We start from the raw sequence: 14,917 nt of genomic DNA on the forward strand, positions 1-14,917 counted from the left end.
ATTAAAATGCATTGATTCCCCTATTTCCCCAAATGCTCAAGCTTCCCATCATCACACTGCAAAATGACGTCATATCGTCCCCTTTTGCCCTGTGCTCCTGTCAGGACTCAAGGAGGCAATGACACACACATACACATACAATAACTAGAGTCTTTGCTTGAAATGCAGCATTTTAATGAACATTATAAAATTGTATTTGAAAATCACCCACCACCCCAACCCCACCCCACCCTCCATCCCAAGTTTTCTTTTCCTTTGTACATTTGGTAGGAATAAGGCAAAAAAGTAGTCTCTTGAAATAGCAATTCACATCAATTAATAATCCCCCCCATGTCATGTATAAATATTACTAAAATCTGGGCTGTTGCTACAGTGAGGTTCGTCCTGTCCACGCGTGTGTCAGCGTCAGTGAGAGGACGGCGGCAGCAGCAGCAGCATCGCTGGCTCTTCCTCCAGCATACCATGGATCAGGCAATCCAGCCCCCCAACCCATCCTAAAGAAATGAATTAAACAAAATAAAGAGGCATTCCCACAGTCGGTTGGGATGCTTCTACACCACCTGCAGTTGCGAGCAGAAGAGCAGGCCAGTTTCTTTTGCTTCCAGTTACAAAAATGAGTCAATTCCTCAATTCAAAAACACTCTATTCATGGAGATCAGAGTGAATTTAGGATGAACCAAAGTCATTAGCTGTAGTGACTGTATGGGTGGGCAGTGTGCAAGTCTCCCTCTCAAATAATTCACTTTTACATCTGTGCATTTCAGAGATGAGGGTCAAGGGCTTGAACCCAGGTGGACAGAGGAGTGGAGTGGACTGAACAGAGGGGGGGAGGAGGAGGAAACATGGGAAGAAAGAAAACAGGAACATCAAACAAGGAAAGGCGAGGGAACAATGCAAACTATTTCATGAAATCTTATCCCAAAGCTACAAAATGTTCTTTTTCATAAAAGCTGTTTAAAACTCTTTGAACCAAGTATCTCTCTCCCCGTCACAAATCAAAACCAGAACAAATGTATTGTAAAAACATTCATTAATACAAGGCCATTTTGAGTTGGGGATTAGTGTACAGTGTGATTTACAGTGCTTGTATAACCACTGGCAGCCTTTTTCCAGAAACGACCCCCCTGATTATTATTATTATTATTATCATCATCAGCAGTCTTTTGCAGAAAGCACTTTTGAATTATTACATTAGAAAGTGCCATATACGTTGGCGCTGTGCTTAAACCTCCTGTGACGTCTTGCTGCTGCTGCTAAATGTGGGTGAGAGAGAGAGATGATACAACAACGACGACAAACAAACAAAAAACATCGGAGCCAATGACAAGACTCTGAACCCGTGACTGGTGAGTGCAATTCTGTGTTGACAGCATGAAAGTCTCTCAAGTTCTACAAGTCCAACATTTCTTTACAAAAACCTCCCAAAAAAACAGGAAATCGCCCCTGATTGGCTCACAATTACCCCATGTGGCACGATGGTCAATTCCTGTAAACATTTCTCCAAATGTTTATAAAAACACCCTTCCCATTTAAAACACAAAAATATATAGAAATTTATTTTTACATGGACATATATATTACTAAAGGCCTTAAAATATTTTCCATTCTGCTCCTTGAGAGTCACAGTTCCCTTCAGTGGATATTTAGCCTTAGGCGGACCTGGAAGGAGACACATGGATATTTTAAAAGCATTTAGTCAAAGCTCGTCCCTTGCACAACATTATAACTGAAGCAAAATGGCAAAACATAAAAGGCCTGCACTTGCTTACCATGCCGAGTCTTAGTACCAAGTTTTAATCCTGCTTTGTCTGGCTCCGTTCTTTTTTAGGCACCAGCGCCTTACGGAGGTATGGCATGACTAAAAAGGCTACGAGGAAGAATACATGACCACAGAAATAGATGGACGAATACACCTGAAAGACAAAAAGGTGACAAAACAATCAAATTAAAATCCTCATTTTGTTATGCTGACACCTGCTCTGTCTCTTCTCACCACCAGAGACTGCCCTGCCTTTGTAAATCACCTGAAAACCTGCCAGTGATCTTGTTTCCATGTTTGAACGCTCTCTTCTTATTGCTGAGCATTTATACTAAACTGCCTTTCAGGGTGTTTTTAGGTAGATAACAGCTTTCCGTATAAAAACACAAAAAAGTCCCTTCACTCTTTCCAGTTCAATGTGATGTCAGCTGGCAAAGCACTGCTTAGTTCAATCGACATTCCTGGCAGATTATTTATGAACATGAACACCATATTTCTGCTGTTAACTGTATCTGGTGAAATACTGCATAAATAAATAATAGCATATTTTACTGTTGCTATTTCAGTTCATTCTGAACACAAGACATTATTGCGTGTCTGTTGCTCTTCCTGAGGTTTTTTCCATTTTTTTTCTCCATTAAAGTTATTTGTGAGGAAGTTTTTTCTAAATTTAATTCAACAACATAGGGTGTCATATGCTTCAGAGATTGCTGTGCTGTAAAAATAAAACTGAATTGTCTTTAGCTGACATGATGAAATAGAAAATCACTGCCAGCCTGATGACTCTCCATTCTCACAGGATTCTGTACAGCCGTGCAGTGTTTTGACATCTGATATTTGATATGACTCAAACGGGTCTTCCTGGAGTCTGTTTCACTAAAGTGACTTGCGAACACTACTTAAGCCACTTTCACACTACCTGTTCGTTGCAGGACTACTGCGCCTTTATTAAGCCCCGGCCGTCCGTGTGAAAGGCACACAGACAGAATTTGCACACACACTAGACCAGGCATCTCCAATCCTGCTCCTGGGGGGCTGCTCTGCATGTTTTAAGTTTCTGCAGCACCAACATACCTGAGTCTATTGATTATAAATCCTGTGGCAAGCTTCAGCTGCTTGATAAAGAGCAGAGCATTAGGGTGCAGGAAGAAACCTAAAACATGTAGGGCAGGTCCTGCAAAGCAGGATTGGAGATGCCTGCACTAGACGCTGACACCTGTTTTGCTTCCTAATGCTGGTGTTCTGTGTGAAATCACAACTGGGACAACTTTGCTTGGTCCAGATAATCACAAGACACAAACTGCAGATACATTTGTGATTCCTAAAGGCCTCCTGTATGCTCATGCCTGGGTAACAAGTATGTTGTGTGTTGTCAAAATGTGGGAGAAGATAATGATCTCATACTGCAAGTCAAAACTTGCATGTTGCAAATTTGGTGAAATGTGCTCCTGGATTGTATTTCAACACGTCCCGACCCCTTGGTTTTATGTTAACGCAGTGCTCATTCAGCTCTGAACACCTGGTAATTAAAACAGTGTTTTTTGTATGTGGCTCCTCCTCCCTGTTGCCTCCTGAACTATGATGCCCAAAGCTTAATTTTACAACTGAGTGATCTCTCAGAGGTGTATATTACCTTGAGCCATTTGTCATAGGTGAAGAGGCAGAATGGCACTAGGGGGTAACCCATGAAGAGCCAGTGGATAAACTGCTGGATTACATAGATGAGCGGGTAGAGAGGGCTGTTGGCCAGCTTCGTCAGCGAGGGACTGTCCTTCACTAGTGCCAGGGCCTGTGACACACACAAACACATCATAACACAGCAATAAAAGAGCGGTAATATAATAACCTGATGCCAAATTGTAACTGTAGTCAATACTTAATTACAAGAAGGGCTACATTTAGCAGAGATGCATTTGATCAATGGTATTTAATAGCAAGAGACTGTCTCTTTTTAAAAAAGTAAAATAATTGATTTATATGATGACAAAATGCAACATTAGCTTTCTATTGAGACAATTTGCAGAATTCAACTAATGGTAACCAACAGATTTACAACCTACTGAAAAAGATACTCAGATGTATTGAGATTCCTGCACATAATCAATCTCCACGTCCTGCTTTGTATCTGTAGTGTACCTGTCTCTCTACAGTGATGATGAAGAACTCCATGGAGAAGCACAAGATGTATCCGGAGTGAAGACCATGCCAAATAGTCAGAAAGAGGAGTGTGGCCACATGAGATAGGGTCTTATTGCCCAGGAACTTCAACCGCTTGAAGATTTGTCTTAAGAAAAGGGAAGAGAAAGTCAGGGTTTATGGATTGTTCCTGGACAATGAATCTGGATAATGTAAGTTAGAAAAACTGAATGCTTCAGCCATCACTGCCTACATGGTAAGCACTCACTTACCTGAACGTTGTTGTTGCATAGCAACTGAGGCTATAATAAACCTTTCAACAACTTTACATCCTTTTCAAGGGAACTCATCAATTCAGTTGTGACCTAGACTCTGTGTTATAATATAATATATTAGTGTTAGCAATGAACACATTATATTTTAAATCCAGTGGTGTTTTTTTTTTCCGACAGCATACTAGTGACAAGTTGCAGTATTTTGAAGCCTTAAGGGCCACCTACACCAAGAACTCTAACTGGAATGATAACTATAACGATGTGAGCGTTCAACACTAATGAACAATAAAACGCTGCTACATGCTCCAACTGTCTTTTCTCCTGTATTACTGTGTTTCCTAAATGCCATCAAATTAGTTTACATAAAAGAGGTAGTCAAAAACGGCAGATACAACATTTATAAAGCACTTAATCTAGCTTGTATCTATTCTTTATTCTTATTAATAAGAATAAGAAGAAAACAGTAGCCACTGCTGTGCCAAAAAGCTATGGGCAAAGAGAGAGAGAGAGAGAGAGAAATAGTGATTTCAGCCTACGCTTTATTATATTTGATTTGTTAATATATAGTTTGAATGTGATGACCAGTAACAGATTTTGATTGGCTGTCAGTGCTTCTAACGTTCATCAAATCACTGTAACCCCCAATGACGTTCGACACTGTCGTTATCTTTAAAAGTTGTGGTGTGGGCTTCGCCATCCACTTCAGTTAGAAGGACTTTTAAAACTATATATTTGTAGTCATCGTCATAGTTACAGTTCTTGGTGTGGACAGCCATTTATTCAAGGCCTTTAAGGCATCGGTATGCTTCAAACACAGTGCTTGGAGGTGCAGAAAGTATGTTAAGTCCTTTTCATGCTTCACACAACGACTTGTGAATTTGAGTCTCAGTTGAGGTTTTTTAGCCCGCCTTTGAACGTGGTCATTTGGAGCAGCTATAAACAGTATTTCAGACGGTACGTTATACAAACTAGCGTGTTTGAATCATAGAGGCCGCTTCTCCTTATATCAAACATTGTCCTCATACTAATCAGTCGAGCCTCTCTGATTCACATTGGTTTCTTCCCTACTGTATGTTGCATGCATTTAAATGCCTCACATGCATGTTTATAATTCTATTCTAGAGGAAGAAAGCTTGATAAATACAATATAAAACTTAAGCCGCCGAATAGTAATCTGCTTACAAAGTGGCACATATGTGACTATAAATAGACTTTTCTTTGTGTGTCAAACAATGAGAGCATTTTAAGTCTCATGTATTTTATCTACCAAGGGCATGAACGCTCTTCATCAACCCACTAAACAATATGAAGTGACGTTTTGATAGCTTATTAGTTACTTGTTGTATTTCCATTCTGAAAAGATGTCACTTCCCCTCCTCTACTCTCTGCGTCTCATGCAGTAAGCCATGAGAGCTCAGGTTTCTAATGAGTTCAACTGAAATGGACCCTGTAATAAATGATATGTCCAATAAGTTGCTTTGCTCACTGTGGTCAAATGATGTCACGTGTTCAAAATGTTCCTGCTGGTAAACTACAAATGTTTAAACCCCTCCTAGGATGTCCGCTCCCTTCCTGCGACGATTCCTCTGCTGTTCACACAAACTCTACTCCTGTTCTGTGACACATTGCCACATATGCATATTGGATTGAACTGTCATCGACTCTTCGTCACTGTTATCATCTAAGTGAATATTTAACTTTTACAACCCTGCTTTGATTACAAGCTTGAGAGTTTCACAGATTTCTGGCTGGACACTGACCTTGCAGCCCAGGCGTTTGTGTTGATATTGAAGGAAGCGATGGTTCCTCCAAAAAGTGGCGTGGTTTCAAAGAGCCACACCTTCATATTGGCACAGGCGTCCCACTGGTGCTCACCATTCCTTACACCATTGTAGCCTAGTCCAGATAATATGCATACACCCTCCTGTAACACATCAGAACATTTTATTATCATTTGCTCATGTAAAATCATGCCATGAAGCACAAGAACCCGATAAACTGGTACTCTTTGGGCAGATCAGGGTGTGCCATAAAAAAAATCTAATCCTGCATGTGAGAGTGTATGCAAAGGTATGTAAAGGATGGTGTTTGACTGTTAATGCTTTCTCGTCCAGTTTTAAGGCAGGTGTTATATGTAAATACAGCTTCATATAAATTAGGTTAATTAGTAGCCTGTTGCCACTTGTTCACACATTGTGTGCACTCATTTGCAGATCGAGAGGCTACTTACCGCTATGACCCAACAGCTGACATACTTATACAGGATGACTTTAGCCCAGAGCAGAATAAACACACAGCGATACCAGAAGGGCTGAGCCTGTGGAAAGGACATCGTTTTACAGTTTAGACAAACTCTGACTCATCTTATTGAAAAAAGGTTAAGCATACACAATGATTATTTCTAAAGTATTATTGTTCTAACCTCATACTCATCTGTTAAGTAGTAGCTGTCTGGGTAATATGGACTAAATATTGTATATATCACGAGGCAGAGAAAACCCAGAGCAAACCTCTTCATAGCCGGTATAACACTGGAAGAGAAAGAAACAAGATGATGATGGAAGATTGGAAAGTAATAATGCTCACTGCAGAGCTGTGACACTTCACAGTTGGCTAATTTTACAGATATGTAATGAAGATAGCTTTTAAGTGTATTTTTCTTTTCATTGCTCAAAATTTTCTTGCACCTGTTTGGAGGCTTTCCAGGGCAGTCGGTGAGCTCCCCTGCCACCAGCCTCTGGTAGCTGCGCAGTGTAAACTGGGGGCCCACCAGGAAGCCTCCGTAGAAGTAGGAAAAGCCGCACACCTCGAGCAGGGAGGGCACTGACGGCAGAGCTGCTTCCTTCTGCTCTGAACTCAGCAGGGACTGGAGTTTAAGATGTCAGAAGAAGAAGGTGGTGAAAAAAGCATTATGAAAGAGGGTTGAAGGGGGTGGAGGAAGACAGCAGAAAAGAGAAGTCATTTTAAAAGCCTGTTGGTACAGGATGTATCTTGTTACAAATTATTATTTTAGAAACGATCTTGACTGACCACAAACTCAGTATCACTGCACTGAATACTCATTAACTTGTATTAAACTGCAGGTTGTTAACAGTGTACTCAAGTAACATTTTACACAGATAAAATTAGAATAACTATGAAATAAAGCAACAGAAGGGGCAATTACCAACTGTCAGATATACAAGCTGCACTACGGAGGAACCAAACATACTGTAGACAAGCTGAGTGAAAGAGTAGGAAACGGAGATGCTTCCCAACAGACAGAGTTGTTTTAACAAAATCAGCTTTAAACTGGTAAAGGTTAGTCCAGGGACACAACAATATATGTTGACATGCTCCTTAAAGCTGAAGTCGGTAACTTTCTATGAAAAATATGTTCATCTGAAACTTGTGTCACTGACACTGCATCATAGACTCCTCTGCCCTGAGTCGGTCGCGGTGGACTCTTCAAGATGCCATTAGCAGCACTCACGGAGCAGCAGGTGAAGGCCGGGCTACATGACTTCTTCACAGATCGTCTGTCTCATTGTGCGGTCTGAATAAGACAATTTTAGCAAATATGAAAAAAAATAATAGAAATTCACAAAAGTTACCGACTTCAGCTTGTAATGGTTGTAGTTTTGCATCAATGTGATAAAGTAAATACATTTTGAGGAGTTTAGTATTGAATGTGGAATTGGATGACATCTCCACTGGGTAAAACTGAAACAATGGGATGTTCTATCGCTCACTTGTTCGCATATAGTTAGGAAGAGGTGTCATACTGTATCTGGTTACAGTAAACTGAGTTTGAGTAAAAATGTACTGCATCATACGATATGCTGATGCTGCGATATTTATATTATTATTATTATCATATACTGTGATGGCCGAGTTTCCTTATTACCAGCCTCTCTGCTCTTTTGTTGTGTCCTATTTTTCCCTCTGTTCTCCATCATCTTGTCTTTTCCTCCGGAGAGCCTTTAATCCCCCCACCACATTGGGTCGCAAGATAAATCAGAGCGAAGAGGCATCAGAAGTACTAGTTCTGTTTTTAAAATTGTTTTTCAGGGCTTTTTTTGAAGCAATGGTTTTACTCACGTTACCGTGCACTTGAACAAAATAAAACTGAGAGGGGAAAATCACTTTGGTTGAGGAGGGCACCTCAGAGCGAAATTTGTAACATGTGATGAGGGGTCACAAGACGAGATAGCTCTATTTTCAGGGGTCACATGTAGAGGTGCAGGGAATTGAGAACGGGTAACAAATTGAAATCTGATCCAGGATCCTTTGCCTCGGAGCTTATCAAATGCTTTTATTGATGCCAGCTTGTTTTTATGTCAAACTCTTGTGTCTGCACTACTGCAAACTTTCAACAACAAGAAAGAATCATGGTTGAAAGGAAGAAACAGTCCAAAGCGTGTTGTTACGATGACATTAGCACCACACAGGCAGGCTTGGCAGATTCTTTCTTTGAAAAATTAAAAAGAAAGCTGTGCAAATAATCTCTCAATTCAATGTTTCAATGTTCAGACTCTAATCTTTTTTATACTTTTTCCCATGCGGAAAATTGATCAAGAATCAATCAAGGGAAACCAGAAAGAATCAGGGGTGGTGTGGTGGTGTGGTGGTTAGCACGGTCGCCTCTGTGTGGAGTTTGCATGTTCTCCCCGTGTCTGCGTGGGTTTTTTCCAGGTTCTCCGGCTTCCTCCCACAGTCCAAAGACATGCATGTGTTAGGTTAATTGATTACTCTAAATTGCCCGTAGGTTTGAGTGTGAATGGTTGTCTGTCTCTGTTTGTCTCTATGTGCCCTGTGATAGACTGGCGTCCTGTCCAGGGTGTCCTGTCCAGGGTGTCCTGTCCAGGGCATCGGCTCCAGCCCCCCACCCCCACCCCCACCCCCACCCCACCCCCCCTGCGACCCCGACAGGGACAAGCGGTTTAAGATGGATGGATGGATGGATATAGAATCAGACTGATAAGCAGAATCAACACCAACATTGGTATCAACTAAACTATCAATTCCCATCCCATTGATGTATGGTAATTATTACATTACATTTATTACATTCAGTGCAGTCAACCATGAAGATACTGCCCAAAAAGTGCAAGAATCATACTCACTAAAAATTACAATATGTACTTCAACTAGTTTAATATATGAGTGTAAACTAAAATTATTAGTCTAATTATGGTTTAGTTAATCAGCAGAAAATGAATCCAAAGATTCTCTGGTACCAGCTTCACAAATGTGAAGAGTTTATGCTTTTCTGTGTTTTCTATGATCGTAAAAATATTTGAAATTATAACAAAACAAACAATGTGTGTCTACCTGTGTATATCACTTTTCTGGTGCTTTTAGTGTTTTTGTTTGAGTTATTGTTCTGTTTTAAGACATTTACACTACATTTACATACAAAAATATTCAAAGAAAGACAACACTAATATATTGACGAATGACCAAGCAGGCAAAAGCAAGATAATTAAACCAACTCACTGGTTCCTTCCCTCCGTCATAGTAATCAAATGCCAAACCTGCAAACAGACAATGCAACTTGTGTCAGAAACTATGATAGCATGACTAATGCTATCATGATCATTTGAATGAGCATTGTTAAACATGCAAAGGCCATGTCAGCAGTTTATCACAGTGGTAATCATTCACCAGAGTACAGGGGGAGCGTGAAACAATGGCAACAGGAAGATATCAAGTAAGAAAACATCTGCTTTTATGAAAAACTTTGGTTTATCAAGCCGAGGAGTGCAAGGAAAGCTGCAGTGAACTCACCAACAAGTTTGAGTGTGAGGACACAATGAGGCATGGTCCACTTGATGTCATACTCCTCTGTCGCTGTGTAGTAATACCCTGCCAGCAGGTATACCTACAGGAAGAGAGAATGAGAGGATTGAAAGAGAAAGAAATCCAGTAAAAATACCTCTGATTAAACATCTCCAAGCAGATGTTTATCTGAGTCCTGCGTGACAGAGAAATTACAAAAATAGGACATTGCCCAAACAAATCACAGGAAGTATGCTTTAAAAACAAAGGAAATCTGACGCAGGCACATTTCTGTGTAACAACTTGGTTTCATTGCCGTATTTCTTAAAAGCATGGGCAACAAATGCAATAGTATGCAAAAAATAAAGGCTGCGGTATCTCTTCAGGAAGCATGTAACTACATCATTTTTGTTGGTGGCCCTTTTAATCCATGGAACAAACTGGGTGTAGGCATTAACAAGGCAATTAAAAGAAAAGTGCAGACTGCAGATGCAGAAATCTGATATTAGGCTTGGCAGACAAATGAAACCAATGCAGTAAAAGTCTGACTGGATAAAAGGGAGCTAATGCTTTAGAGCAAGCCTGGACGCATGGCAAAGTAAAAGAAGCACAGGGCCAGCTCACCATTTGAAAGGTAAAGCTGCTCAGGACAGTTGTTACCGTCCTTCCCATGAGCCTCAGCATCAGGAATTGGACAAGCACGCATACTGCGGAGTGATAGATCTGAGAGCCTGGGAAAGAGACAGAGATAGGGAGGGATGGGGATGATGGTGAGTGCATTCAAGTATTACCTGTTGGACTGGACATGACAGCATTTTTTCCTTCCCCGCTCAGTATTGACAGAGATGGAGAAAGAACAACAATTTAAATCCATAAAACACATCTGTTTCAAAGAGTTGAAAGGGAAAGTATTCCCCGGGGAGAAAGATAAAGCAACAGACCTGCTGTAAAATCCAAGTGCAGCAACAACAGAATAAAGAAAAGAGAAAGACATTGATGTTAGCAGTTTGTGTTTACTCCAGCATGCCACTCTCATCCAAGAGCATGCTCCTTCCATTCATCCTTTCAGGAGGAGCACTTTACAGTTTCCCAAAGGCCAATGAAATCCATTAAAAAAGAAGAATCTGTAGATTAATTGATGATGAAAATAACTTATACTTGGAACCCTCAATTAACTCAATGAAACCTATATTAAGCTACAAAGGGAAAGAGTGAGAGTACATGCCTATGTCATTCTTTTGCAAATTAACCGAAAAAAATGTAACATTAAACCGTTTATTCAAAGATGAATGTAATGTTTACCTAAAGTAAAATTAAATTTGACCACTAGTCATGCAATTTTTTGCTTAATGCATCGGCGGACGCCTTGACAGCTCCCCAAAAGTGAAGCCAAAGCATCTTGACTGCCCCCTGGTGGTTGGCTGCAGTAAAGGCCATAAGTCCCGCCCCCTCCATGTTAGAGGATGGGACATTGGCCAAACTCAAAATTCAAAGTACACCTTTGTCCATCTTTATATGCTGTCTATTGTTTGGAGCAGGTTTTTCGTGGTCTCGTAAACGCACACACACAAACACACACGAAGAACGCATAATGCAAAATAAAAATTAAAAAAATAGAAATGCTTAAAGAAGAAGAACATGCATGCCTTAGACCAAGGATACACACAATGTTGGTGAGTAACTGTAAATTTAAACATAATATTTGTGTGTGTGTACAAGTGAACTCAAGTTTTAAATAAGGCCCCATAAATATCTTAACGAACTCAAGGAGGAACTTTCCAAAATATTATCTTAAAAAGAAGGTATTAAAACTGAGGCTCCCTCTACATCTCACCAAAGTTGAATGCTGCTAGCGCCAGTCCAGATAACGCGTGGAACAAGTGTATAACTGTGGCAGGCTGGTAGAACAAGAACCGCCGGTACACAAGAGCACAGGGATAGCCTGCAGGAGAGAGAGAAAAAAAGTGTTAATTGAGTTACAGTATGTGCCTTCATGTCTGCTAAGTGGGCCATAGTTGACACCCTCTGATATCAACAACACTGACCTTGTGGTAAAAACACATGGCGCTCACGTACAGTAGCACATTAGTATCCTTGTGTGGTGTGTGTTGCTACAAATCTGGCATCTCAAGGAGAAAGATAACTGCCTTACCAGCGATCTTGGTAAAAATTTCTTTCCAAATAGGGTCAACCAGTTCAGCTGGACTCCTTCTTGGTCACATTTTTACGCATGGTTATTTAATTTTTGACAGAAATGTAAACAATCTTCCAACAGCTCCATTACAAATATATTTGCTGCGTGGATGTGCTCTACAATATTATATAACTGAGGGGCCAAAGAGCCCACCATTGGAAATAACTCTTTTTGATTGGATGAGATGACCAAGTCCTTGTACCTTTGTCCTTCCTGGGCTAGCAAAGAGCACGAGGGCACTGCAGCAGCTTGATATAAAAAGGTGCTTGATTTTATCTGTAAAATAAAGTAAATAAGCTCATGAAAAGACCAAAACTGACGATAAATTGAGCTCACTAACAAGTACTGTATTCAAACCCTGATATTGCTTACTTCTCTATTTCATAGACCTCCATTGTTGTCCAAACACACATCAATGGGCCACAAGGTTGCACTGGGTGACATGTTCCTTCATGACGATGAAAAGGGACACTGTGGTTTATTTTGAGTCAACCCCACATGCACCACCATGCTGCCATAAATATTCACTGGTGCATATTAATACTACTATATTTAATATTCAGCTGAACAGGCTCTACGTGTTCCTGTCTGAGTACTGGTTGCTCACCGTGCCTGGCTGTTTTAGAAGTAATATTTTTAAGAAATAAACAATATATTTCTTCTTTTTTTTTGTGCAACATACGGAGTAGAGATGTCCAATGTTATTGAAAGACAGATTAATACCAGTTTTTTCAGGGGATTTATAAAGAAATATAGAATAACTCATATCTTGTACTTTGAAACATTTTGCAATCCAATAAATCAAGTATGGAGCCACTGTAGGGCATTAATCATCAGTCTGTAATGCAGCGTCACACAGTGTATAACTATGTAATTGCCTAAATCGTACCAGTCTTTGCAGAGGAAACCTCCTGTTATTTCATCCCCCATGGTTACAGTTACTTTATGGCTACAATATTACGCAAGACATATTAAGCAACACTGAGACAAGGAGCATGCAACCGGCTGACTTAAGGGAAGGGTTTTGACGCATTAACCAACCAAAGTCTGATCCAGAAAAGCCACGTTCAGTCCATTGTATTGTTGGCGTGAGAGAGAAAAAGAGACGTGTCCATGTACCAGACCAAAGTTCAGAGGAGAGGACTGCATGGAGGACGCCCTCCCCCCATCATATCCACACAGACACCCCTGACAGTCAGACCCTGTCGTCCTGAAGTAGTGCTCAATGTGACGAGCTACAATAAAACAGCAGATCCTAAGTCAAATAAAACTGTAATGAAAAGTTAATTGTTGCCTTGTTCACACATAGTTTGTCTTCTTTTCACCTTGTGCTTTGTTGCATCTCACTGTGCTCTGTTTACCTTCTTTTTAGCTCACTGTTTTAACCTTCTTTATCTCCTTTTTACCTTGTGCGTTATTGTATCTCACTGCACTCAGCTTACCTTCTTTTTACCTCATTGTTTTAATCTCTTTTTTCCAAGAAAGCCCTTCTAGCCCTATAAGCACTATGATATTTGCATAGGATAACGGTTTGCCTATTTACACTGTATCTGCCTTTATTTAATACACCCTAACCCCATATTTTGTTAGCTGCATGTGCTCATTCTCCCTGTCAAAGCATGTCCCTCCCCCAACAACATTGGGAGTATTGTTTCCACCAATAACTGTGCTATTCTAACAGCCCACACACAAACAGTGTTATGTTGGTAGTAGGCTTCTGTAACTGTCCAGCTAACTTGACCCTAATTGTCCAAGTTTGTTAGCTAATCCAACAGTTAGGACTTCATAAAAGAGGGGGAGATTCCGACAGTGACAAACGACAACAAACTAGCCACGACCGTCAACAACAAACCAGATCACTATCATGTCAGTTAACAACCACAAGTTAGCCGTTGGTGGGGATGTTTTGACCGCTGTCTACTCTAACGTTCAAAGGGTGTGTGCCATTTTTATAAATATATATATAAAAAAGGCTTTCTGGAAATATATCGTATAAGTGGTCTCTTGGGATAGTTATTTAGCTAGTAGCCCAACACAACTGTATTTTGCAGCCCTTAGCGATGATGTGTCACAGTTAATACCTGACTGAGCGGTTATGTTAGCAGTGATTGTAACAGTTAACACACAGCAATGAGAGCAGTTCAGCACTTAAATATACCACTGTGGATGGATGCCATTTCGGCTAGCTATCAGAATAAACCCGTAACTGGTTCGTGAGGTTGAAACTCACCGATTAAAATAGATAAAATGAGTCGAACCGCTGGCTCCGGGGAACCTAAGGACTCCGACAGATTCTCCATCAAGGGAGCCGCCATCTTTCTTGTGGGCGGAAACTTCTCCTAGCGACGGTTCAGTGAACTCTACTGACGGCAGACATCCGCACACGCTCTGCTTTTTAAAGGCCCTTCCAGGTTCAACCTCCTTTAAAGTTTTCTCCTCCTCCTCCTCTTTGCCTGTCTCTACCACACTTTTATTATTAGCTTTTGCGTTCCCATTATTATGTCACTACAGGTCGGATTTACGGGCCGACAGGTAAAGCTACCTGCACACCCAGAATCATGTGTAGCAAACAAACTAGTGTGTGTGAAGATTAACCCTTTGTTAGACACAGATGAGCATAATAGTTTAAGTGGGGGAAGAAATAAAATAGTAGAATATATTGATTTTATTTCATAATTAATAAATAAAAGTCTATGCGTTATATTATTTATGTTAGATATGGAATATTGTTTAAGAGATAAGAAAAGATATAGATAAAACATATAGAACAAATATGAACAATTTAAAAACAGG

At 40.4% G+C, this 14,917-nt stretch overlaps 1 protein-coding gene across 1 annotated transcript; it reads right to left on the reverse strand.

The window, feature by feature from the left end:
* Positions 1-250: 250 nt before the first annotated feature.
* On the reverse strand, positions 251-14,479 carry lpcat3 (lysophosphatidylcholine acyltransferase 3). The gene is made up of 13 exons (XM_083918069.1): positions 14,355-14,479; positions 11,765-11,872; positions 10,555-10,661; positions 9,940-10,033; positions 9,649-9,686; positions 6,858-7,036; positions 6,593-6,701; positions 6,401-6,487; positions 5,931-6,094; positions 3,896-4,043; positions 3,393-3,548; positions 1,770-1,913; positions 251-1,659 (listed from the first exon to the last, which is right to left on the reverse strand). Exons 1-12 carry the CDS (start codon positions 14,437-14,439, stop codon positions 1,794-1,796), a joined length of 1,395 nt encoding a protein of 464 aa, XP_083774195.1. The 5' UTR covers positions 14,440-14,479; the 3' UTR covers positions 251-1,659; positions 1,770-1,793.
* Between the last annotated feature and the right edge of the window lie 438 nt (positions 14,480-14,917).

The sequence above is a fragment of the Echiichthys vipera genome, assembly GCF_963691815.1.
Source record: "Echiichthys vipera genome assembly, chromosome: 8".
NCBI classification, from domain to species: Eukaryota; Metazoa; Chordata; class Actinopteri; order Perciformes; family Trachinidae; genus Echiichthys; species Echiichthys vipera.

Coding starts and splice junctions, on each gene's coding strand:
- lpcat3 (XM_083918069.1), bottom strand. CDS start 14,439: ATGGCGGCTCCCTTGATGGAGAATCTGTCGGAGTCCTTAGGTTCCCCG. Junction 10,034..10,554: donor GCAGCTTTACCTTTCAAATG/GTGAGCTGGCCC, acceptor CTCTTCCTGTAG/GTATACCTGCTGGCAGGGTA. Junction 6,488..6,592: donor ACTTAACAGATGAGTATGAG/GTTAGAACAATA, acceptor TCCTTTCCACAG/GCTCAGCCCTTCTGGTATCG.